Genomic DNA, 22,511 nt, shown 5'->3' with positions numbered 1-22,511 from the left:
CCTGCCTCAGCCTCCCAAGTAGCTGGGACTACGGTGCCCGCCGCCACGCCCGGCTAGTTTTTTGCATTTTTAGTAGAGACAGGATTTCACCGTGTTAGCCAGGATGGTCTCGATCTCCTGACCTCGTGATCCGCCTGCCTCGGCCTCCCAAAGTGCTGGGATTACAGGCATGAGCCACCGCGCCCGGCCGGGCCAAGTTATTGCCTTACTGGGTCTCATCTGAAAGATGATAATGATATGTACCCCGCTAGGCTGTCGGAAGAATTCAGTGAGTTTGAATACAAAAAGTGCTTAAAATGGTGCCTGGCACGTGCAGGTGCTACAAAGTTAGTTGGCACAGGGATGATCATCCTGTTTTGAAGAATAAGCGGATTAATGTGCTGTAAAGAGCTCAGCTTGTGCCCAGAAAGGAACAGGGGCTCAGGCAGTGCTGTGGCCACGAAGTCTGTGACACTATGGGGCAGGGCAGAGGCTGGATCCCCAAGGGCCTGTCTTGTCCCTCCAGTCTGAAGATCCAGTCTGAGCAGGTCAGCAGGACCCGCCTCCCCAGGATTTCCCAGTGAGACAGTGTGTGGGGCACACACAGGCATCTGGGGCAGAAGGGCAGGGGTTCTGGTCATCTGGAAGCAAGGTGGCCCTGGGCCATTAGGTAGGGACAGGCCTCACTGAGGACTACACAAGGAGCAGGTCAACCCCCGGCTGGTCAGGTCAGCGGCCTTGCATGCCCCTCCTCTCCCTGTGGACGGCTGCTGCCTACCTTGGCCAGGTCCCCGGGGCTCATTTGGCTCAGCAGGTCCAGTGAGAGGCGGTGGTGCGCAAAGATGGGCAGGTAGTGCTCAGCCGACAGCTCCTCCAGGAGCGCCACCAGCTGGCGCTCCATGCCCTCTTCCTGCAAGAAACGTGTACCATGAGCGGGAAGGAAGAAAAGAACCCCCCGTTTATAACAGAAAATGAAGGGTTTGAATATACATAACCTAATACATAGAATGTACTTGGGATTTTTCCTACAAAAACTCATGTGTAGGCACACAGAGAAAGATAGGCCCAGGGGTTCACTGCCGCTCTGTCTGCAAACCTGAAAATAGTAAGCAACTTGAACATCCATCAGGAGGGGGCTGTTTCAACCGCCTCTCTTGCCCTGCAGGTGCCGGGCAGAGAGTGGCTCCTGGCACAGGCTTCGCTCTACTGTGGGCAGGTCTCTGGTCCGCACAGCAGTGACCAGTGCCTTGTCACCCCCCTCACCAGAATGAACACTCCCTTGCTCTCACTTCTGTCTCCACTGGGGCTTGGCACAGGATCTGGCATGCTAGGGTCACCAGGAAGGTAACAAGAGGCAGAGCATGGTGGAGGCACCACAGGCGCCTCTGGGAGGAGGTCCCCGGGGCTCCCTGGCCGAGGCAGGCACCAGCAGTCCTTACTTGCAGCTTCAAGGACAAGGGCTTCTGGTTCAAAAGCCGTTGATACTGAATCAGCCAGTAATTTTCCTGCCTGGTTTCACTTTTGGCTTCTAACTCCGTCTGCCAGGAATGAAGCAGGCAATGTTAGTTTCAAAACAGTAATAAAACCTGTAATAACAATGATGGTTGCCAGGCATGGTGGCTCATGCCTGTAATCCCAGCACTTTGAGAGGCCGAGGTGGGCAGATCACCTGAGGTCGGGAGTTCAACACCAACCTGACCAACACAGAGAAACACTATCTCTACTAAAAATACAAAACTAGGCTGGGTGCAGTGGCTCACGCCTGTAATCCCAGCTTTTCGGGAGGCTGAGGCGGGAGGATCACGAGGTCAAGAGATCAAGACCATCCTGGCTAACATGGTGAAACCCCATCTCTGCTAAAAAATACAAAAAAAAAAAAAATTAGCCAGGTGTGATGGCAGGCACCTGTAGTCCCAGCTACTCGGGAGGCTGAGGCAGGAGAATGGCGTGAACCCAGGAGGCGGAGCTTGCAGTGAGCCGAGATCACGCCACTGCACTCCAGCCTGGGCAACTGAGCGAGACTCTATCTCAAAGAAAAAAAAAAAGAAAAAAAAAATTACAAAACTAGCAAGGCATGGTGGTGCATGCCTGTAATCCCAGCTACTCGGGAGATTGAGACAGGAGAATCTCTTGAGCCTGGGAGGCGGAGGTTGCAGTGAGCTAAGATCGCACCACTGCACTCTAGCCTGGGCAACAAGAGCGAAACTCTGTCTCAAAAAAACAAAAACAAAAACAAAAACACAATGATAGTTATGAACTATGCTCCTCTGAGCACTTGGTACTTTTTTATTTTATTTCATTGCATTTCAGTTCATTTCATTTTTGAGATGGGCTCTTGCTGTGTCACCCAGGTTGAGTAGCTGGGACTACAGGTGTGTGCCACCACGCCTGGCTAATTACTGTATTTTTAGTAAAGACGGGGTTTTGCCATGTTGGCCAGGCTGGTGTCAAACTCCTGACCTCAAGTGATCCGCCCACCTCGGCCTCCCAAAGTGCTGGGATTACAGGCGTGAGCCACTGTGACCGGCTGGCACTTAGTATTTTACAGAGAACTTTCCCACCTGCATATTGTCTATAGTTTAAACTATAGAAATGAGAAAAGCAGGAAGCATCACTCTCTCCAATTTACTGCTGAGACGATCTCAGAGAAGGTAGCTGACCTGCCTGACGCCACACACCTGCTCAGGGGGAGCACCTGAACCTGAGCTTCTGCCACCTGGTACCACACTCTGCCATTCCCTGTGGGAGGTACCCCCTCTGTCTGCCTGTGGGAGAGCAAGCATTACCCAGCCCGGGCTGCCTCCTGGGTGCCAGGCAAGGGGGATACAGGTGCGAAGGACACCTTCAGCTTCTAGAGTGGGCTTCACTGTCTGACAGAGCTGAAAAATGATCAATGTGCTATTGATCATGATTTTTTTTTTTTTTTTTGAGACAGAGTTTCACTCTTGTCACCCAGGCTGGAGTGCAATGGCACGATCTCGGCTCACGGCAACCTCCACCTCCCGGGCTCAAGTGATTCTCCTGCCTCAGCCCCCCAAGTAGCTGGGATTACAGGCATGTGCCACCACACCTTGCTAATTTTGTATTTTTAGTAGAGACGGGGTTTCTCCATGTTGGCCAGGCTGGTCCTGAACTCCTACCTTACGTGATCTGCCCGCCTTGGCCTCCCAAAGTGCTGGGATTACAGGTGTGCGCCACCGTGCCTGGCCTGAACATGATTCTTTTATTCCGCCATTCGATAACTCTTCGTTGAGTATTGTTCTAGGTGCTGGGAATACAGCAGCGAACAAACGATGCTGATAACGGCCACAGTGACAACAGGCGTAGCTGAGGTGTTCACAGTACCATGTGCCAGACCATGCTGTGCACCGAAAGATGCCATTCTTAATCCTCACAACTCTGTGAAGGAGATTCTACCTCCCAGGTGAGGGAACTGAGGTTCAGGGTGATGAGTAACCTGCCCAGGGTGGGGCCAGGAATCAGATCCAGGCCTGTCTTACTCCAGAGCCCACGCTCAGAACAACGGAGCTGCTCCATGAGGGCTGGCGTGACTGGGGAATGGGATCAGCGCAGGCGTTTCCCAATCCCTGCTGGGCCTGACTGTCCTTTGGGTGCCCCCCCTCCCCGCCCCGGACATGGCCACGCCCACTGCTCCCTTCCGTCTGGGCTGCAGCCCCTCTCTTCCAGCGCCCAGGAGCCGGACGGGCTGTGTTCTGCTGGGGCGGTGCTTCCTCCTTTGGTGGTGACCCCCAAGGCCTACAAGGGCAGGAGCACCAGCCACAGCTCCTGGCTGCTATGGCACAGCGCCAAGCCACCATCTGCAAAGTAACCTGATGCGTAGGAGATGGCAGCAGGGCACCGTGAGGAACAGGCAGCTTCCTCTGATGGGCACAGGCTTGCTCAGGGCTCCAGAAGAAGCTGGCCTCTCTCTTCTAAACCTGCACAGGGCCCGGCCTAGGACGCAGCTCAGAGGGCATCTGGTGCATTCACGGCGACACAGGAACGACTCGTTCTTTTCCACCCCAGATGGTGAGCCTGGCCTCTGTCCTCATTGCTTGGGTTCCCTCTGGGTCTAGAGGAGACACGCTCAAGGGGACCTCTGCCACACTGAAAAAGTGCCAGTGTGAAACCCATCAGGGGACAGGGGATGGCTGGGCCACTCCTACCAAAAACTTATCAAACGGCCTGCCCTGGACACAGCGAGTCCTGTCTGGAGTGAATGCTCATGGCTGTTCCCGAATACTCGACTACACAGGCATTCGGACAGCATCACCTAGAAAAGTTTAAAAACCAGAAGTAATCCACATACTCAACAAAAGGGGCCAAGCACAGTCTTGAGAAAGGACATCAAGGAATAGTTTAATGACTTGAAAAGAATGTGCGGAAACAGGCTGCTCGAAAAGGGTATTGTACCATGTCACGTTTAAAAGGCACACACATGAATAGCTATAAAGATGCATCACAATGTTTGGAAAATATGCATCAAAACAGCAGGAGAGGCTGGGCGTGGTGGCTCATGCCTGTAAAACCAGCACTTTTGGAGGCCAAGGCAGACAGATCATTTGAGCCCAGGAGTTGGAGATCAGCCTGGGCAACGCGGCGAAACCCCATCTCTACGAAAAATAAAAAAAATTAGCCAGGCATGGTGGCACATGCCTGTAGTCCCAGCTACTCAGGAGGCTGAGGAGGGAGGATCGCTTGAGCCCAGGAAGTCAAGGCTGCAGGGAGCTGAGATTGCACCACTGCACTCCAACCTGGGCGACAGAGTGAGACCCTGTCTCAAACAAACAAACAAACAAACAAAAAACGGCAGGAGATAATGCTTGGAAATGCAATTATTTTCCTTTGTACTTTCCAGTTTTTCCTTGATGAACAACTCTTACTTGAATAACAGGTGTTTCTAAAAATGGCAAGTCTGTTAAAGGAAAGTAAACGCGTGTGTGATGCTGAGCACAGAAGCCAAACACATACCAGGATTTCCCGGAGCTCTTCCTCTCGCTGCTGCTTCTCTTTGAGCAGCTGCTGGAGCAGGGAGCTGAGGGCCCAGCGCTGCTCCGAGATCATCTCCTGCAAACAAGACCACACCCCACACCACCGTGAGCTTGCGTCAGCGCAGGAGTCCCGCGGTGGCAGGATGGAGAAGGGCCTGGCCTCCTGCTCACCCAGTTCTCTGCCCAACGCCTCCAGGCTGAGCTGGGGGACAAAGCTAAGAGGCCCTTCTGCCCCCCTTCCCCTAAGCCTGCATCTCTCTTCCTTGTGGGGTTAAGTCAGGCATGGGATCCTGGTGACTGATGACAATGGGATGGTAAGAAACATCAAACAAAAGAAATGACAAGCCACCGGTGCCTGCCTTGGTCTCCCAGACAACAGAGCACAGGGGCAGAAGCAAATGGCGAGGAAGGGTGTGGGGCCCCACACAAATGGAGGTGTGTGCAAACCAGAGCCTGGGGTCCCTGCTCCACTCCCACACCTGCTCGTGGAAACCCCATGGGGGCCCCGACAGCCAGAGCCCTGCTGCACTCGTGGGCAGGGACTAGGGCACCCGCCAGGCACGATGGCTGCAGCTTCTTTGAGAGCGCCCCAGTCCTCTCATCTCTGAAGATCATTTCAAGGCTCACAAAGGGCTTTCCCTTGTTAGCTCAGCCTTCTCCAATGGACTGATGGCACAGGCTGGGCCTGGAGGACCGCTGTCATCTTACGGAGTAGGGGAAGAAGGCCTGGAGGGGCAGAAGCCTGCCTAAGGGCACACAGCACACCTGCGGTGCACCTGAGACCAGGGATCCAGACCCCAGACCCCTCACTGCACTGAGGAGTCCATGGGACAGCTTGAGACCTCTCCACTGAAAACAGACACAGGGACAGTAACAGACCGAAGGCTCTGCTCAAACTCTTGGCACGGGCACATGTCCTCACACACCACCCCATCCAGCCCTCCGTCTGCAGCTGGAGAGGCTGAGGTTCAGAGAGGGGAAAGGGCTGCCCCTCCTCCCCAACCTGCCAAGGGTGCACAGCAGGGTTGTGCCAGGCCACTCCCGGCTCCCAGGCATCCAGTCCAGGAGGCCAGCTGCCAGTCCCTGCTGCCCTCTCATCTGTGTGGGCAGGACTCCCGGGCTGGAGCCCCAGAGATGCTGCCTGCAGGGAATGACACAGATGCGGCTGGGCCCTCTCCTCCAGACATCCCGGGACACCCAAAAGCTCCAGCCCTGGAGGATGCCTGCCCAAGGGCCTAAAGCACGGCCTACAGAGAGAGACAGGAGCTCAGCGGCGGGCCCGCAGCCAGCACAGGAAATGCAGTGATGGAGATGGAGTGGGGGAGCCTTGGCAATGAAACCCTCCTTCCTCTGACCCTCCTGCCTCGCAACAGGCTGAGCACCTCTAACCCTGGCCTGCGCTGGGCCTTCTGGGGCTGGGGGTGTCCTCTGGTGTCATAGCCACAGAGGAGCTCTGCCCTCTGTCTTCTGGAGAAGCCCTTGACTCCCAGGGGCTGGGAGGGAGCACCAGGTGGGGGTCTCACCACGTGAAGGAGGGCAGGGGCAGGGAGCCCTACATACCTGGAGTGTCTCTGTGTCCAGGGACTTCCTCTTTAACTCCAGCTGTGTCAGCTGCAATAACTCAGTTTCTATTAACTTAATCTAAACAGAAGATGAGACAGGGTTTTTTTTTTTTTTTTACTCACATTAACCACAGTTCAGTTTTATGCTGCTGCTCTCTGGTGACCAAGTGGGGTCTAAGAAGGCTTTCTGGGGGGCTGAGGAGGCTCTGGAATGAGGGGAACCTGTAGGCCTGGGAACCTCATCAAGGGGCTTGAACAAGAATTCGTTCCTTCATGGCCTTGCGTTCCTGGGGTTATGAACGTGTTTGCCATGGCCAACACTGTTTACCAAGAGCCCAGCACAGGATCTGTCCTAGAGTGGGCATGGGATAAAGGCTTGTGCAATGGAGAGGGGGCTTTCCTTGGGATTCAGGCCAGAGTAAGGCATAGACAGAACTATCACCCAGCTTCCTGCTGGTCAAGTTCTCTTGTCCCTCTCGTCGCTGTTGCAGGGGACAGCAGAGGGTAATGGAAGTGACTGAGTAACAGTGGTATCACTAGCTGGTATGTCTTGAGCACCTACTATGTGTTAGGCCTGTGCTGCACACTTGATGTGTAATATTTCATCAATTCTCTGTTAGGAGGTATTATTGCCTCTATTTTACAGACAAGAAAACAAAGGCTCAGAGAGGTTAAGTCACTTGCCCAAGGACACAGAGCAGGTGAGAGATCCCTTTCTCTGGGATGCCCCAGCTCAGGGTTTGAAGGGCAACAGCTGACCTGGTGAAAACCATCTGCAGTGAGAATGTCAGGGGCCCTTGCACACTCTCCAGGGTGTGTCCAGGGGATTTTAGCCCTGGGTGGCAGGGGAGGGGAGGTCAGACCCCACAGCCAGTACTTCTCTATCCTGTGCCCATGACCCAGTGACCCTCATCCCTAAGTCCCTATGACACCACCAACCCCTGGTCAGAGGAATGAGCTTCATGTCCGGCAATGTGGAACTGAAATTAAAGAGGGAAATTAAAAAGGTAAATTGGTCCAAAAAAAAAAAAAAAAAAGAAAAGAAAAGAAAAATAGAGAAAGAAAGAAAAAAACCATGCGAAAATGCAAACTTCAGTGTGCTGAACATGATGCAGGAGCACTCCCATAGCCTGACGCTCACCTCAGCCCCAGCCCCGGCCCCACTTCACAGGTGGTGGCCACCAGGCCACACAGCGGGACTTGCCCAAGGACAGCCTGAAGGTCAGCAGCTGGCCTAGGGGGGATCTTGTCACGTGAGGGAGGGTCTATGAGGAGGACTTCCTCCTCCAGGGCCAAGGTCACTTTTCAGCAAGTGTCAGGACCACGTGGCTCACAGCCCCACCTGCCCTCTTCTGGGGAAAACATCATATGCCCCCGAGACACCTCTGTCGATCTGAGCTGTAGGAGCGCTGGGGCCTGCACTGGCTGCTTTTCCTAGTGGGGAAGTCCTGCCGGGAGCACCGACAGCAGAGGCAGCCGGAGCAGTCAAAGCCACACATCAGCACCGCCCTCCCTGGCCCAGGCGTGGTGGAGACCCGAACAGGCCACGCTCACTGGCAAGACCCTCGCCAGACCCCGGAATAGGAGGCCTCCAGGCACCCTCCCAGCAGCCCCGACACAAGGCTGGGAGCAAAGGGAGGTTCTGAGGGCAAGGCCTCGACCTCTTGCTGGGCTAGCAAGCCAAGGAGCTGGGGTTCAAACCTCAACTGCTGTGACCTGCCGCCCTGGAGGGCTACTCTGCAAGTCTCTGAGAGGGCAGGTCCAGGGACCACGGCCCCAGCGCTCACCTGGCTCCTGATCTGCCGATGCATCAGGTCTTTCTTCACTTGGAGTGCCTCGAACGCAGCCTTCTGCATCGCGCTCTGCAACACAGACCACCAGCCCTCAGCAGGGGCGTGCCCACACCTTTCCCAAAAGCTGTGTACAGAGCACCTTAATGGATGGGTTTTCTTCTGAGAGAGAGAGATTTCACCTCACTTGTGTAAACCTTAAGATGATATGAGGGGCTCGCTTCGGGCTGGCCTCTACTTGACGCACGTCCAGCATCACACCCTGGATTTCCACCACAGTGGACCGTGCGGGTGCTTTCACTGCCCCGTTTCACAGAAGGGGAAAGTGACACTGAGACACTGAATCAGCGGCACTGGGACACACACCAAGCCTATCCAGCTCCCGAGCCCCACTTAACCACAAGGCAGATGCCTCCTCTGAGAAATGGAGAATTTTCCTCAGACAAGCTCCACAGATACTAAGTCAAACCATTTTAGAACAGAGATTGCAATTAGGAAGAAAGGAGCAGGGTGGGATGACAAACACGCAGAGGACGGGGAGAAAAGGGAGGGAAGAAGGGAGGCGGTGGCGAGACTCCCATGAGGCTGCAGGGAAGAGCTGAACAGGCCGGTGGCTCACGTCTGTAATCTCAGCACTTTGGGAGGCCGAGGCAGGAGGACTACCTGAGCCCAGGAGTTTGAGACCAGCCTGGGCAACACAGGGAGACTCTGTCTCTACTAAAAATCAAAAAAATTAGCTGGGCATGGTGGCCCTATAGTCTCGGCTACTCAGGAGGCAAAGGTGGGAGGATTGTTTGAGCCCAGGAGTTTGAGGCTGCAGTGAACTGTGATCACATCAGTTCACTCATCCTGGGCAACAGAGCAAGAACTTGTCTTTAAACAAAAGAAAAGAAAAAAAGGAAAATAAAAAGCTAAACAGGCCAAGCGTGGTGTCTCATGACTGTAAACCCAGCACTTTGGGAGGCCAAGGCGGGTGGATCAGCTGAGGTCAGGAGTTTGAGACCAGCCTGGCCAATGTGGCAAAACCCTGCCTCTACTAAAAATACAAAAATTAGCTGGGTGTGGTGGTGGGTGCCTGTAATTCTAGCTACTTGGGAGGCTGAGGCAGGAGAATCGCTTGAACCTAGGAGACAGAGGTTGCAGTGAGCTGAGATCACGCCACTGCACTCCAACCTGGGCAACAAGAGGGAAACTCCATCTCAAAAATAGAAAATAGGCCGGGCGTGGTGGCTCAAGCCTGTAATCCCAGCACTTTGGGAGGCCGAGACGGGCGGATCACGAGGTCAGGAGATTGAGACCATTCTGGCTAACACGGTGAAACCCCGTCTCTACTAAAAAATACAAAAAAACTAGCCAGGCAAGTTGGTGGGCGCCTGTAGCCCCAGCTGCTGGGGAGGCTGAGGCAGGAGAATGGCGTGAACTCAGGAGGCGGAGCTTGCAGTGAGCTGAGATCCGGCCACTGGACTCCAGCCCCAGCGACAGAGCAAGACTCCGTCTCAAAAAAAAAAAAAAAAAAAAAAAAAGAAAAGAAAAACACTAAACAGAGTAACATGGACACTGAAGGGGAGGAGGTCATGGGGCCCCTTCGTTTCATCCCCTCAAGGGCCCTGCCAGGCACCTCCCGAGCACCGCAGACGTGGAAGAGCAGACAGCGGCACAGCAGGTCTAGACATGAGAAGAGGCCAGAGGTCCCACAGCGCCCTCTGTGGCCTGACCTCCATGGTGTAGTCACCATCACCTCCTGCCACTTAAGTCCTTCCAATAGAGCCTTCTACACAGGATGGAGGTGGGAGCCTCCCAGGGAGCAGGTGGAGGTGCTTCTGTGGATTTTAATGACCAGAAGACCATCCCCCGGGTCCCCCCTCGGCCTCTCTCTACCCCTCACCCTGATCACTTGTACACTTCTATGGTCACAAACCTCTGGGGTCTCACACGCTGTCTAGGAAGGGCTCTGTGTAGAGCTCGGCGCTCTGTCCCGGCTCCTGAACCTCCCTCCTGAGCCACCACCCTCAGGCCCCGGGCGAGGACTCACCTCCTGCAGGATCTGGCTGATGGCTTTGTTCTGATCCATTTGCTGCCACGACAGAATCTGCTGGAATCGTTCATCCATTTCGGCCATGCTGCCAGAAAGACAACAGATTCATTTATTCTTGGAATGTTTCCTGAGCACCTACTATGTGCCAGGCCCCTTGGAGGAGATCAAGATAACCCATTTCTTCACGGGACCACACTCATGGAGTACCTGCTGGGAGCCGGGCCCTGGGTGGGGCACAGACATCGAGTCTGTCTGAATCCCATGCCCTGGAGGGAAGGGGATCGAGTCGGGAGCTGGGAGAGAGACGCTTCCAGGTCCTCTCACCCAACCCTCCACCAGAATCCCCTCCACAGCACCCCCCGAAATGGATGCCTGGCCTCTGCCCAGCCACCTCCATGGGTGGGGAGCTCCTGACTCCCAACGGTGGTGAGCCACCGAAGTGTGACAAAACTGTCCTTCCTGGCATTTTCACCCTGGGCAGGAAGCAGGGAGCAGCCCTTGATTTGGGCACAAGAACCTGCAGCCTCAAGTATGTCTGTGCTTTGGTACCATCTTGTTTTTGTTTTTGTTTTTTTTTTGAGATGGAGTCTTACTCTGTCACCCAGGCTCGAGTGCAGTGCAGTGGTATGATCTTGGCTCACTGCAGCCTCTACCTCCCAGGTTCAAGCAATTATCCTGCCTCAGCCTCCCAAGTAACTGGGATTATAGGCGCCCACTACCACGTTTGGCTATTTTTTTGTATTTTTAGTAGAGACGGGGTTTTACCATGTTGGCCAGGCTGGTCTCAAACTCCTGACCTCAGGTGATCCACCCACCTCGGCCTCCTAAAGTGCTGGGATTACAGGTATGAGCCACTGCGCCCAGCCACCATCTTGGTTTTGTTTATTTCATAATAGCAATTTTTTTTTTTCCAGTGAGGTCCCTGCTTCACAACAATAGCAAGTATTTATTAGACCTTTATGCACTAGACATCATGCTCATTAACACTCACCAAATCCTCCACCAACTCTACGGGTAGGTATTATGATTTATCTGATAAGGAATTTGAAGCCCAGGGAAGGAAAGAGGCTCCCCTGAGACCTCACGGTTAGTAAGGAGAAGTGGGACCTGGATCCAGGTCTGTTTGACCCCTGCACTTGCAACTCCTAAGCACAGTGTCATGTATCAGGAAACAGGCGAGAAATTCCCACATCTGCAGGGACCTAGAGGAGGCTGGCACAGTTCAGGTGCCCTGGAGGGTGGCAGCTGTGCCAGCCACCTGCATGGGAGGAGAAACAGGGCATCCAGGGCTGCTGGCCTGTCCCTGTCTGGGGATCCTGAGCACTGACTGAGTTTTCCCCACTGGCTCTGCTGGGTGCCTGTGGAACCTCCAACAAACCCACAGTGCCACAGTGAGCACAGGGAGCCGGACCCCAGAGAGGCCATCAGCATGAAAGCAACCCCTTCGCTTACCCCTCCAGGGCATCCCACTCCCAACCGTGGGAGTCCTCGGACACTAACGAGTGTACCACAGTCAAGAGCACACCCCTCCCCTCTGCTGGGCTCAAACAAATCCTGGCTCCACCACCTGCTGGCTGTGCTTCCTTGGGTATGTTATACAGTTTCTCAGAACCTGAGTTGCAATTGTAAAATGGGGTTAATAACAATACAGTCCATCCTAGAATCAATCAGCGAGTGCGGGTCATCGCTTAGCTGAGTGCCTGCCACACAGGGAGTGCACAAGAAATGGGAGTGACTGTTACTACTTTAACACAGCCCAATGCTGAATCATGGATCCAGCTAGAAAACTCAGGAACAGCAGCCACCACTTGCCCCTAATGGCAGATAGGAGGCTGGGGTGGACCAGGGCGGGAGGTTTAGTGCCCAGCTCTCATCCCACGGTCTTGGGCCCTGAGCCAGCTCCCCCAACTCCCTCACCTGGGACTCCTCTTCCTTACCTTACCTGGAACAGGCCTGCTGGACCAAGTTCTGCCTCTGAGATTCATAGGCCATCTGGATGAGCCGGTTCTTACAGCTCTCCGTCAGCATCTGCTGCATGGCGGCTGCGGGAACATGAGGTAGGGACAGCTGAGTGGGGTGGCTGTTCCTGTGGCACTTGGGCAGGGATGCAGCAGGGATTTCCACGGGAACTGAGGAAGAGGCCTCCTTGAGGCCTTACCTGGTTACCTACCTGAGAGTCACCTTAAAAAACCCTTTGTTCTTTTCTTTTTCTTTTTTCTTTTTGAGATAGAGTCTCATACTGTTGCCCAGGCTGGAGTGCAGTGGTGTGATCTCGGCTCACTGCAAGTTCTGCCTCCTGGGTTCACCCCATTCTCCTGCCTCAGCCTCCCGAGTAGCTGGGACTACAGGGGCCCGCCACCACATCCAGCTAGTTTTTTGTATTATTAATAGAGACAGGGTTTCACCATGTTAGCCAGGATGGTCTCGATCTCTTGACCTCGTGATCCACCCGCCTCGGCCTCCCAAAGTGCTGGGATTACAGGTGTGAGCCACCGCGCCCCGCCTGTTCTTTTTAATTATAAAAGCAACATATGCTTGGAAGGCTAATTGTAAAACACTGAATAGCACATACATAAAATCTTCTGTGATCTTGTCATCCAGAAATATTATTCCATTTTGATATATATTCTTCTAGTCTATATTCTTCTATAATTTTTATGCGTTTAGGAATTTAAAAAATTAAAATAGGCCAGGCGTGGTGGCTCATGCCTGTAATCCCGGGACTTTGGGAAGCCGAGGCAGGTGGATCACCTGAGGTCAGGAGTTCGAGACCAGCCTGGCCAAGATGGCAAAACTGTGTCTCCACTAAAAATACAAAAATTAGCTGGGCATGGTGGCAGGTGCCTGTAATCTCAGCTACTTGGGAGTCTGAGGCAGGAGAATTGCTTGAACCCAGGAGGCAGAGGTTGCAGCGAGCTGAGATCATGCCACTGCACTCCAGCATGGGCAACAGAGGAAGACCCTATCTCAAAAAAAAAAAGAAAAAAAAAAGAAAAATCAAAAAATTAAAATAAAAGAATTGAAAGAAGGAACTAGAATAGATATTTGTACACACAAATTTGTGGCATTATTCGTAACAGTCAAAAAGTGGAAACAGCCCAAATACCCATTGATAGATGAATGGATAAAGAAAATGAAGAGACTGGACATGGCAGCTCAAACCTGTAATCTAAGCACTTATGGGAGACCAAGGTGGGAGGACTGCTTGAGCCCAGGAGTTTGAGGCCGGCCTGGGCAACAGAGTGAGACCCTATCTCTTAAAAAAAAGAAAAAAATTAGCCAGGTGAGGTGTAGTGTGTCTGTAGTCCCAACTACTTGGGAAGCTGTAGTGGGAGGATTGCTTGAGCCCAGGAGGTGGAGGCTGCAGTGAGCGTGTTCACACCACTGCACTCCAGCCTGGTGACAGAGCAAGGAAATTAAAAAAAAAAAAGAAAGAAAGAAAATGTGGCATATACAGGCAACGCAATGCAACATTATTTAGTATTGAAAAGGAAGAACATTTTTCCCTGGTGGGCTTGTGTTTAGAAATAAAGAAATAGAAAAAAAAAAAAAGGGAAAGAAATTCAAACACATGCTACAACATGGATGAACCTGAGGACATTATGCTAAGTGAAATACGATAGACACAAAAGGAGAAATATTGTATGATTCCACATATAGGAGGTACTTATAACAGTCAAATCCATACACAGAAAGTAGAACGTTGATTCCCAGGGGGGCATGGGGAGTTAGTGCTTACTAGGGACAGTTTCAGTTGAGAAAGATGAAGAAGTTCTGGCGATGGGTGGTGCTGGCAGCTGTACAACAATAATGCCACAGAACTAATCTATTTTAAAATGAAGGCCGGGCACAGTGGCTCACGCGTGTAATCCCAGCACTTCAGGAGGTCGAGGCAGGCGGATCACTTGAGGTAAGGAGTTTAAGACCAGCCTGGCCAACGTGGCAAAACCCCGTCTCTACCAAAAATACAAAAATTAGCCTGGTGTGGCGGTGTGCGTCTGTGATCCCAGCTCCTCAGAGGCTGAGGCAGAGAATTGCTTAAACCTGGGAGGTGGAGGTTGCAGTGAGCCAAGATCACACCACTGTTCTCCAGCCTGAGCGTCAGAGCGAGACTTTGTCTCAAAACATAAATAAAATAAAATAAAATAAAGTGATTAAGATAGCAAATTTTACATGATGCATATTTTACAATGAAAAAAATGAAAATGGTATCATCCCACTTCCCACTTTTTATGAACACTCCCCATGATAACATGTTAATGGGATGCTAATACCAGAGCGCCACAGCACATGGATCACCAACATTTATTTAAATAATCCTCTAGTTGGGGGCATTTGGATTTTCTTTTCGTTTTTTTGAGAAACAGTCTCGCTGTGTTACCCAGGCTGGAGTGCAGTAGCGTGATCACAGCTCACTGCAGCCTTGAACTCCCGGGCTCACGTGATCCTCCAGCCTTGGCTTCCTAAAGCACTGGGATTACAGGCATGAGCCCCCACACCTGGCCCATTTCCTCCATTTTGTAGCTAAGAAAACCAAGGCTTGGAAAAGTTGGGGAGCAGTAATGTCCCTAAGGTCACATGGTGGGTGTCTGAACTGGGACTCTGAATCCACATCTAGCTGACCCCAGAGCCTGTGCTCCATGGCGGGACTTGACTGCCCCTCTCGAGAGCCAACATTCAATGCCCTCCATGCATGGCCAACAGAGGGAGGGCCATCCACCCTGCCAGCCCGGCCAGCAGGCAGCGTGCTCACGAGCTCCCCATCCCGAAACTCACAGGCAACCTCACGTCGCCGCAGGTTCTCAGTCTCCTCCTGGGTTATGGACATCAACTGTTCCATTCTTATTCTAGAAAAAAATCCATCCATTCATTCAGCAAATTTAACATTTCCAACAGGAAATCCCAGCAGATGAACACCACCTCCTCCAGGAAGGCCTCCTTGATTTGGCAACCTACACCTGGATGGGCTCTCTGGATGCCTAACACATCACAAGCAACCCTTGGGGCCCTGTTCGCCTTCAGCCTGTAGTTCGAGTATCTTGTGTAAAAAGATAGACACTCCCTTATAAAATGGGCAAAAGCAGCAAATAGCCAATGCTGAAATTCAAGTGATCAATAAACATCCAGAAAGATGCTTAACATTACTGGTAACTAAAGAAAGTAAAACCTTTTCACCTACTAGGTTGGTTGAGATGAAGAAAACTGGTAACTGCTGGTGCTGGTGAAGGTGACGATGGTGGAGAAATGCGCACTTTCCTAGCCTGCTGAGAGGAGTGTCAACTGGCAGAATGTTTTTGGGAAGCTAAGCTGGCACCTAACAAAATATCCTTTAAATATTTCCTTCACAAATAGTCACATGGCCGGGTGCGGTGGCTCACACCTGTAGTCGCAGCACTTTGGGAGCCTGAGGCGGGCGGATGACTTGAGGTCAGGAGTTTGAGACCAGCCTGGCCAACATGGTGAAACCCCATCTCTACTAAAAATACAAAATCAGCCGGGCCTGGTGGCACCGCGCCTGTAGTCCCAGCTACTCGGGATGCTGAGGCAGGAGAATCGCTTGAACTAGGGAGTTGGAAAAAATTGCAGTGAGCCGAGATCGTGCCACTGCACTCCAGCCTGGGTGATAGAGTGAGACTCCGTCTCAAAAAAAAAAAAAAAAAAAAAAAAAAAAAAAAGTTGCGGGCGCAGTGGCTCACGCCTGTAATCCCAGCACTTTGGGAGGCCGAGGCGGGAGGATCATGAGGTCAGGAGATCGAGACCATCCTGGCTAACACAGTGAAACCCCGTCTCTACTAAAAATACAAAAAAAAATTAGCCGGGCATGGTGGTGGGCGCCTGTAGTCCCAGATACTCAGGAGGCTGAGGCAGGAGAATGGTGTGAACATGGGAGGCAGAGCTTGCAGTGAGCTGAGACCATGCCACTGCACTCCAGCCTGGGCGATGAAGTGAGACTCCATCTCAAAAAAAAAAAAAAATACACAAAAAATTCTGCTTTAAATATAGCCTGTCACTTTTTCCATTAGCAATATGTTATGTTTTCCCTTAATGAGGAATATTATTCAATAAGACATTTAATGGCTGTAGGTTATTCCTCCATACATAATTTATGTAACTAAATAATTTTTCTTTCCAGAAATGTAGATTTCTTTTCTGAATTTTTTTTTTTTTTTAACCTGGAACCACAGGCGCCTGCCACCACTCCTGGCTAAGTTTTGATTTTTAGTAGAGACAGGGTTTTGCCATTTTGGCCAGGATGGTCTCGAACTCCTGACCTCAAGTGATCTGTCCACCTCAGTCTCCCAAAGTGCTGGATTACAGACGTGAGCCACTGAGCCTGGCCTGAACTTTTTATACTAGGAATATAGTTGGACATTATAAATATAGCCTTATTCATGTCTCTGAATGTTTTTCAGGAGTTTACATATGTTTTAATGAACTTGAAGGGAATGATTCTTTGTAATTAAATATCCTCTAAAGAGGTGAATCTCCTTATAGCTTTAGGGAAATGTCCTGGCACAATCCTCTGGAGAATCATAAGACATTCTCTCCTCAAAGCTGCCCTCCTCGGCTGGGCACAGCGGCTCATGCCTGTAATCCCAGCACTTTGGGAGGCCGAGGAGGGCGGATCATGAGGTCAGAAGATCGAGACCATCCTGGCCAACATGGTGAAACCCCATCTCTACTAAAATACAAAAAATTAGCTGGGTGTGGTGGTGCACGCCTGTAGTCCCAGCTACTTGGGAGGCTAAGACAGGGGAATCGCTTGGACCTGGGTGGCGAGGGTTGCATTGAGCTGAGATTGCGCCACTGCACTCCAGCCTGGCGACAGTGCAAGACTCCATCTAAAAACAAAAAAACAAAAAAACAAAAAAACTGCCCTCCCCTGGAAGAACACTTACCTTTCATTTTCCAGCGATTTCAAAATCTCGGAGCTTTTCTTTTGTCTGTGGAGAAAATCATAAAAGGTCCCGGCAGTCCCCAGCAGGCCTGTTTCCTGTCTCACTGCCCTGGCTGTGCAGAGGGGCTTAGGAAATGGGCTGGGGGCCCCTTAGCTCCACCACCTAGGAGCTCTGGGTTCTTAGCCAGTTACTGAAACCACTCAAGTCCCAGGTTTCCTCACCTAAGAAATTAGAAGAATAAAAAAACCCAGCCAGGCACAGTGGCTCACATCTGTAATCCCAGCACTTTGGGAGGCTGAAGTGGATAGATCACTTGAGGTCAGGGGTTCGAGACCAGCCTGGTCAACATGGAGAAACCCTGTCTCTACAAAAATTAGCCAGGCGTGGTGGCTGTGGTCTGAAGAGCAGAGCAGGAAATGGGATATCTGATAGCTGAGCCTGTAGTCCCAGCTCCTTGGGAGGCTGAGGCAAGAGAATTCCCTGAACCTGGGAGGAGGAGGTTGTAGTGAGCCGAGATTGCACCACCCACTCCAGCCTCAGTGACAGAGTAAGACTCTGTCTCAAACAAAACAAAACAAAAACAACTCAGCTTCTTGGTGAATTTGTAGAGTTAATGAGGAAATAGATGTAACAAGCTGGCACATAAGAAGCACCCAACAAGTGACCGGTTTCCTGAACTCATGCAGGTACTGTGAAACTGACAGGTGATGGAGGAACAAGTGATTCAGGGTTAGAAAAAGGAGGCCTGGAAGCAGCAGCGCATATGGCTAGAGCCTGTTTCTGGAATGGTCCTGCAATGGACCCCCTCACTAGACTTCTTAGGCTTCTCTGGCACCATGTCTCCCCAGCCCCATCAAGATCTGCTCTCAGTAGCTCCTACCTTGCAGAGTTTGTTAAGGCAAATCTCACTACAGGTGAATAGCTGACCTCAGTGCAACGGGTTATGTAGAACCTAAAATACTGGAGCAGATGTGATCCCAACTATCTAGTCGAACCCACTCACTTTATAGATGGGAAGCTTGGGACCCAGTGGGGAAGCACTTGCCTGAGGCCACAGGTCCAATCTGGTAGCAGTCTCATGCTAAGAAACCAGACTTTGTAATGCCTGGGTCAGATTCTTTTCTCTGTACGCTGGTGCCAGTTGAAGCACCCAGACTGGATCCTGACAAGGGAAGCCCGGGGCAAGAGCAGAGGTGGTGACGGAGAAACACACTCCTCCTGGCGCCTCAGGGGACTGCCTGGGGAAGGACTCTGGGGCTGGGGCCCAGGAGCAGAGCCCAACCTCTGATTCTCCTGCAGCAGCTTCTGGATCCGGCTGGAGATGTTCTGTTCTGTCTGCTTCAGCTGCTCCTGCAGCCGCTGCCGCTCTGCATCGAGGTGGCGCTGGCGCTCACTCAGGCCCTGCTCCAGCCGGGACTGCTCCTGCAGCAGGAGGTGGGGGTCCTGAGCCCCTGGGACCCCCTCAGATGCTGTGAAGGGTACTGACTGGGGTTAGGAGGCTGTCTTTCCACCCCGCCTTGCCAGTCCTTTCTGTGTGGCCATGGGCCAGCTCCTCCTGGCAGGCCTCAGAGTGTCCATCTGCACACGGGGAGGCTGGCCTGGGTGATCTGTAAGGGCCCTCCCAGGTGCTGGGGGACAGAAGGAAGTGACAGCTTCATCCCACTGCCTTTCCACACCCCAGGGACCTCGCCCCAAGCCAGGAGGCCACTGGCTGGGGGGTGCAGCCAGGCTCGACCCTAGCAGGCAGCTCACAAACCTCCTTAACCGTCTGAAGGATCTCATCCTTCTGGCTGCTGCTCTGCTGAAGGAGCTGGGCGTGCTCCCGCTGCCCCAGTTCCAGGCGCCGTTCGAACTCGAGTTTCTCCAGCATCTTCTGTTCCTGCAAGACACAGATCCTGGTGACTGTCAGCACAGGCCCTGAGGGAGTTAGGACATAGAAATAGGGAGAATCCATCCCTCAACACTGACAGTGCAGGTTCCAGGTCTTCATGCTGAGCAACCCCCAATTCCCTCCTTCCAGGGCCCAACTGTAATAAAACAAGCTGTTAACAGGAAGAGGCTGGGGTCTAGAGCCTGGGGCTGGGCTCAACCCCTCTGAGCCTCAGTCTCTGCACCTGTCCCATGGATGCTCTCCCACCCACCCAAGGCACGTGAGGATGCAGCAGACCGTGCATGTAAGAGGAAGGCATTACTGTGACCTCTAATTCTGAGCTGGGAAGAAGTCATTTTCTCAAATATTTTCTGAGTTGATTTGAGATCTTTAATGAGAAAAGAGTGACAGAAGGGTAAAGGCATTTTCTTACCTTCCTCTTCTCATAGTCTGAGAACCTGTTCTGGGAGGAAAAAAAGACAGTGGTCAAGAGAGGGTGGCAGCAGTGGTTCTCCCTGGCATGGGCACCAGGAACCCCTGGGTGGCCTGATGTTATACAGACTCTGGCTCACCCCAGACTACTGCCTCAGAATGGTGGGGTCAGGGGATGAGGGGATCCGTATCGATCAAGGGCACCAGGTGGTTCCAGTGGACACCTGATGAGAACCCCTGGGCTGCCACTGTGTGCGTGGCACCATAGGAGGGGGGTCTTCAAGACAGTCCTGGGATGCAGCCCTCAGCAGGGATGGCGGTCTGAAGAGCAGAGCAGGAAATGGGATATCTGATGCCCATGGATGTCTGCGTAATACACCTACAGCACCCAGTTTCAGTCCACCAAAATATTCACAATGCACAAAGGTGTGGGGACAACTTCATGCAGAATTATTCAAAAGAGCAAAAACACTGGAAATAACTCGCACATCTATCAGCGTCTGTCCGTAAATCATGGTGCATCCATATAGTGGACTATTACACAACTGCCAACGGCGTGAATGTGTGTGATCCCTCACCTGTGTGTAGCACGATTCTACTTTTGCAAAAACATCATCAAGAAAACTCAACTCTGAGCCTATGTGTGTATGTATTGAGTCAAAGGTCAGGAAAGGACAGTCATTAATCAGTCAATGATGACTACCTCCAGGCAACGGGAGTGCAGGGTGGAAGGGCTGACATTCACTTGGTTTGTAATTGTCTGTATCGTTTAAATTTATTATAAGGAGCAGGTATATTATTGGAGCAAGATTTATTATAAGGAGCAATTCTATTATTGATGTTTAATGAATTATTGATGTAATTAAACATCAATACATAGATACACAAGAGTTAGGTTTTTTTTTTTGAGATGGAGTTTTGCTCTTGTTGCTCAAGCTGGAGTGCAGTGGCACAATCTTGGCTCACTGCAACCTCCACTTCCTGGGTTCAAGTAATTCTCCTGCCTCAGCCTCCTAAGTAGCTGGGAAAACAGGCACCCACCATCACACCCGGCTGATTTTTTGTATTTTTAATAGAGACCAGACTGGCCAGCATGGTGAAACCCCATCTCTACTAACAAAATGCAAAACTTATCCAGGCGTGGTGGCAGGCGCCTGTAATCCAAGCTACTCGGGAGGTTAAGGCAGGAGAATCACTTGAACCTGAGAGGCAGAGGTTGCAGTGAGCTGAGGTCATGCCACTGCACTCTAGCCTGGGCGACAGAGTGAGACTATCTCAAAAAGAAAAAAGAAAACAATTCCATCACCCTCGAAAATTCCCTCATGCCACTTCATCATCAAGTCCTCTTCCCACTCCAGCCACTGGCAACTACCTATCTGCTTCCTTTTTTTGTTTTGAGTTTTCTTTTTCTTTTTTGAGACAGGGTAGCTCTGTTACCCAGTGTGGGGTGCAGTGGTGTAATCTTGGCTCACTGCAAACTCCAACCTCCTGGGCTTAAGCCATCCTCCCACCTTAGCCTCCCTAGTAGCTGGGGCCACAGGCATGTGCCACCATGCCTGGCTAATTTTTTTGTATTTTTTGTAGAGACAGGGTCTCGCCACATTGCCCAGGCTGGTGTTGATTGAGTTTTCTTTTTAAACGTAAGAATGGAAATAGACTAGCCCATCCTGTTCTGCAATCTGCTCTTTTCACTAATCCATGCATCCTGGCGAGCCGAGGCTCAAATGCTCCATCTCATGGTGTGCACATGACCCAGGGGCAGCCCCTTCCCACTGACAAACATTTGGGGGGCATCCAATACTACAAATAAGGCTGCAATAAACACTCCTGTAAATGTCTCCTCGTGCAAGCATTTCTCTTGGGTATACATTGAGAAGCGGAACTTCTGGATCACGGGCTGCGCCCATGAAAATTTTTGACATCTGGAGGGTGTGGTGGTTCACACCTGTAATCCTAGCACTTTGGGAGGCCAAGGTGGGCAGATCACTTGAGGTCAGGAGTTTGTGACCAGCCTGGCCGACATGGTGAAACCCCGTCTCTACCAAAAATACAAAATTAGCCAGGCATGGTGGTGCATGCCTGTAATCCCAGCTACTTGGGAGGCTGAGGCAGGAGAATCGCTTGAACCTGGGAGGTGGAGGTTGCAGTGAGCCGAGATTGCACCACTGCACTCCAGCCTGGGCAACAGAGTGAGACTCCGTCTCAAAAAAAAAAAAAAAAAAAAAAAATTTTTTTTTGACATCTACTGTCAAATTATCCTCCAAAGTAGTGATATCAATTTTCACTCCCAAGAGCAGTTTATGAGGACACCTGTTTCCCACACTCTGGCCGACAGAAATTGTTATGTCAAAATGTGTGCCAATCTCGAGGAAGGAAATGGTATTTCAATGTTGTTTTAACTTACATGCCTCTCCTCTGATTACCAGCAAAGTTGGCATTTTTAAATGTTTATTTGTTGAGATGGAGTCTCACTCTGTCACCTGGACAGGCCGGAGTGCAGTGGCGCAATCTCGGCTCACTTCAACCGCTGCCTCCTGGATTCAAGTGATGCTTGTGCCTCAGCCTCCCGAGTAGCTGTGATTACGTGTGCACGCCACCATGCCTGGCTAAGTTTTGCATTTTCAGTAGAGACAGGGTTTTACTACATTGACCAAGCTGGTCTCAAACTCCTGGCCTCAAGTGATCCACCTGCCTTGGCCTTCCAATATTTTTTTCTATTGGGATGGTTTTCTTCTTACTGATTGGAAAGAGTTTTTTCTACATTCAATCTCTGAATCCTTTAGCAAGTGACTATGTTGCAAATATTTTCTGAGAATGTGAACTGGCACAATTTTCCCATACAGTTCTTGTTGAACTATAAAATAATAATAATAAAGTCCCAAATGCATTCCCAGCAGCAGTGGAAAATGTGTAAGGGTGGCATCTAGGAACCAGAGATTAAGAGTCACTGGAA

The 22,511-nt window shown here is 51.5% G+C and overlaps 1 protein-coding gene across 3 annotated transcripts in view; it reads right to left on the bottom strand.

Annotated features, from left to right (window-relative positions):
• LRSAM1 (leucine rich repeat and sterile alpha motif containing 1) overlaps window positions 1–22,511 on the bottom strand; it is a 54,316-nt gene that overhangs the window by 6,747 nt on the left and 25,058 nt on the right. For 2 of the 3 annotated variants that reach the window (XM_008006160.3, XM_008006162.3), the window contains 12 exons: window positions 19,560–19,589; window positions 19,013–19,135; window positions 18,539–18,678; window positions 17,257–17,301; window positions 15,134–15,204; window positions 12,300–12,399; window positions 10,355–10,442; window positions 8,320–8,394; window positions 6,531–6,611; window positions 4,951–5,046; window positions 1,419–1,517; window positions 758–889 (listed from right to left, as the gene is read on the bottom strand). In XM_008006160.3, the coding sequence (XP_008004351.3) occupies window positions 758–889; window positions 1,419–1,517; window positions 4,951–5,046; window positions 6,531–6,611; window positions 8,320–8,394; window positions 10,355–10,442; window positions 12,300–12,399; window positions 15,134–15,204; window positions 17,257–17,301; window positions 18,539–18,678; window positions 19,013–19,135; window positions 19,560–19,589 (1,080 nt within the window). The remainder of the gene's footprint in view (window positions 1–757; window positions 890–1,418; window positions 1,518–4,950; window positions 5,047–6,530; window positions 6,612–8,319; window positions 8,395–10,354; window positions 10,443–12,299; window positions 12,400–15,133; window positions 15,205–17,256; window positions 17,302–18,538; window positions 18,679–19,012; window positions 19,136–19,559; window positions 19,590–22,511) is intronic. The other variant, XM_037994021.2, reaches the window with a different exon arrangement.

Source organism: Chlorocebus sabaeus, chromosome 12 (assembly GCF_047675955.1).
Source record: "Chlorocebus sabaeus isolate Y175 chromosome 12, mChlSab1.0.hap1, whole genome shotgun sequence".
In the NCBI taxonomy this organism is placed as follows: Eukaryota; Metazoa; Chordata; class Mammalia; order Primates; family Cercopithecidae; genus Chlorocebus; species Chlorocebus sabaeus.
This window is presented reverse-complemented; position numbering and strand designations above follow the sequence as displayed.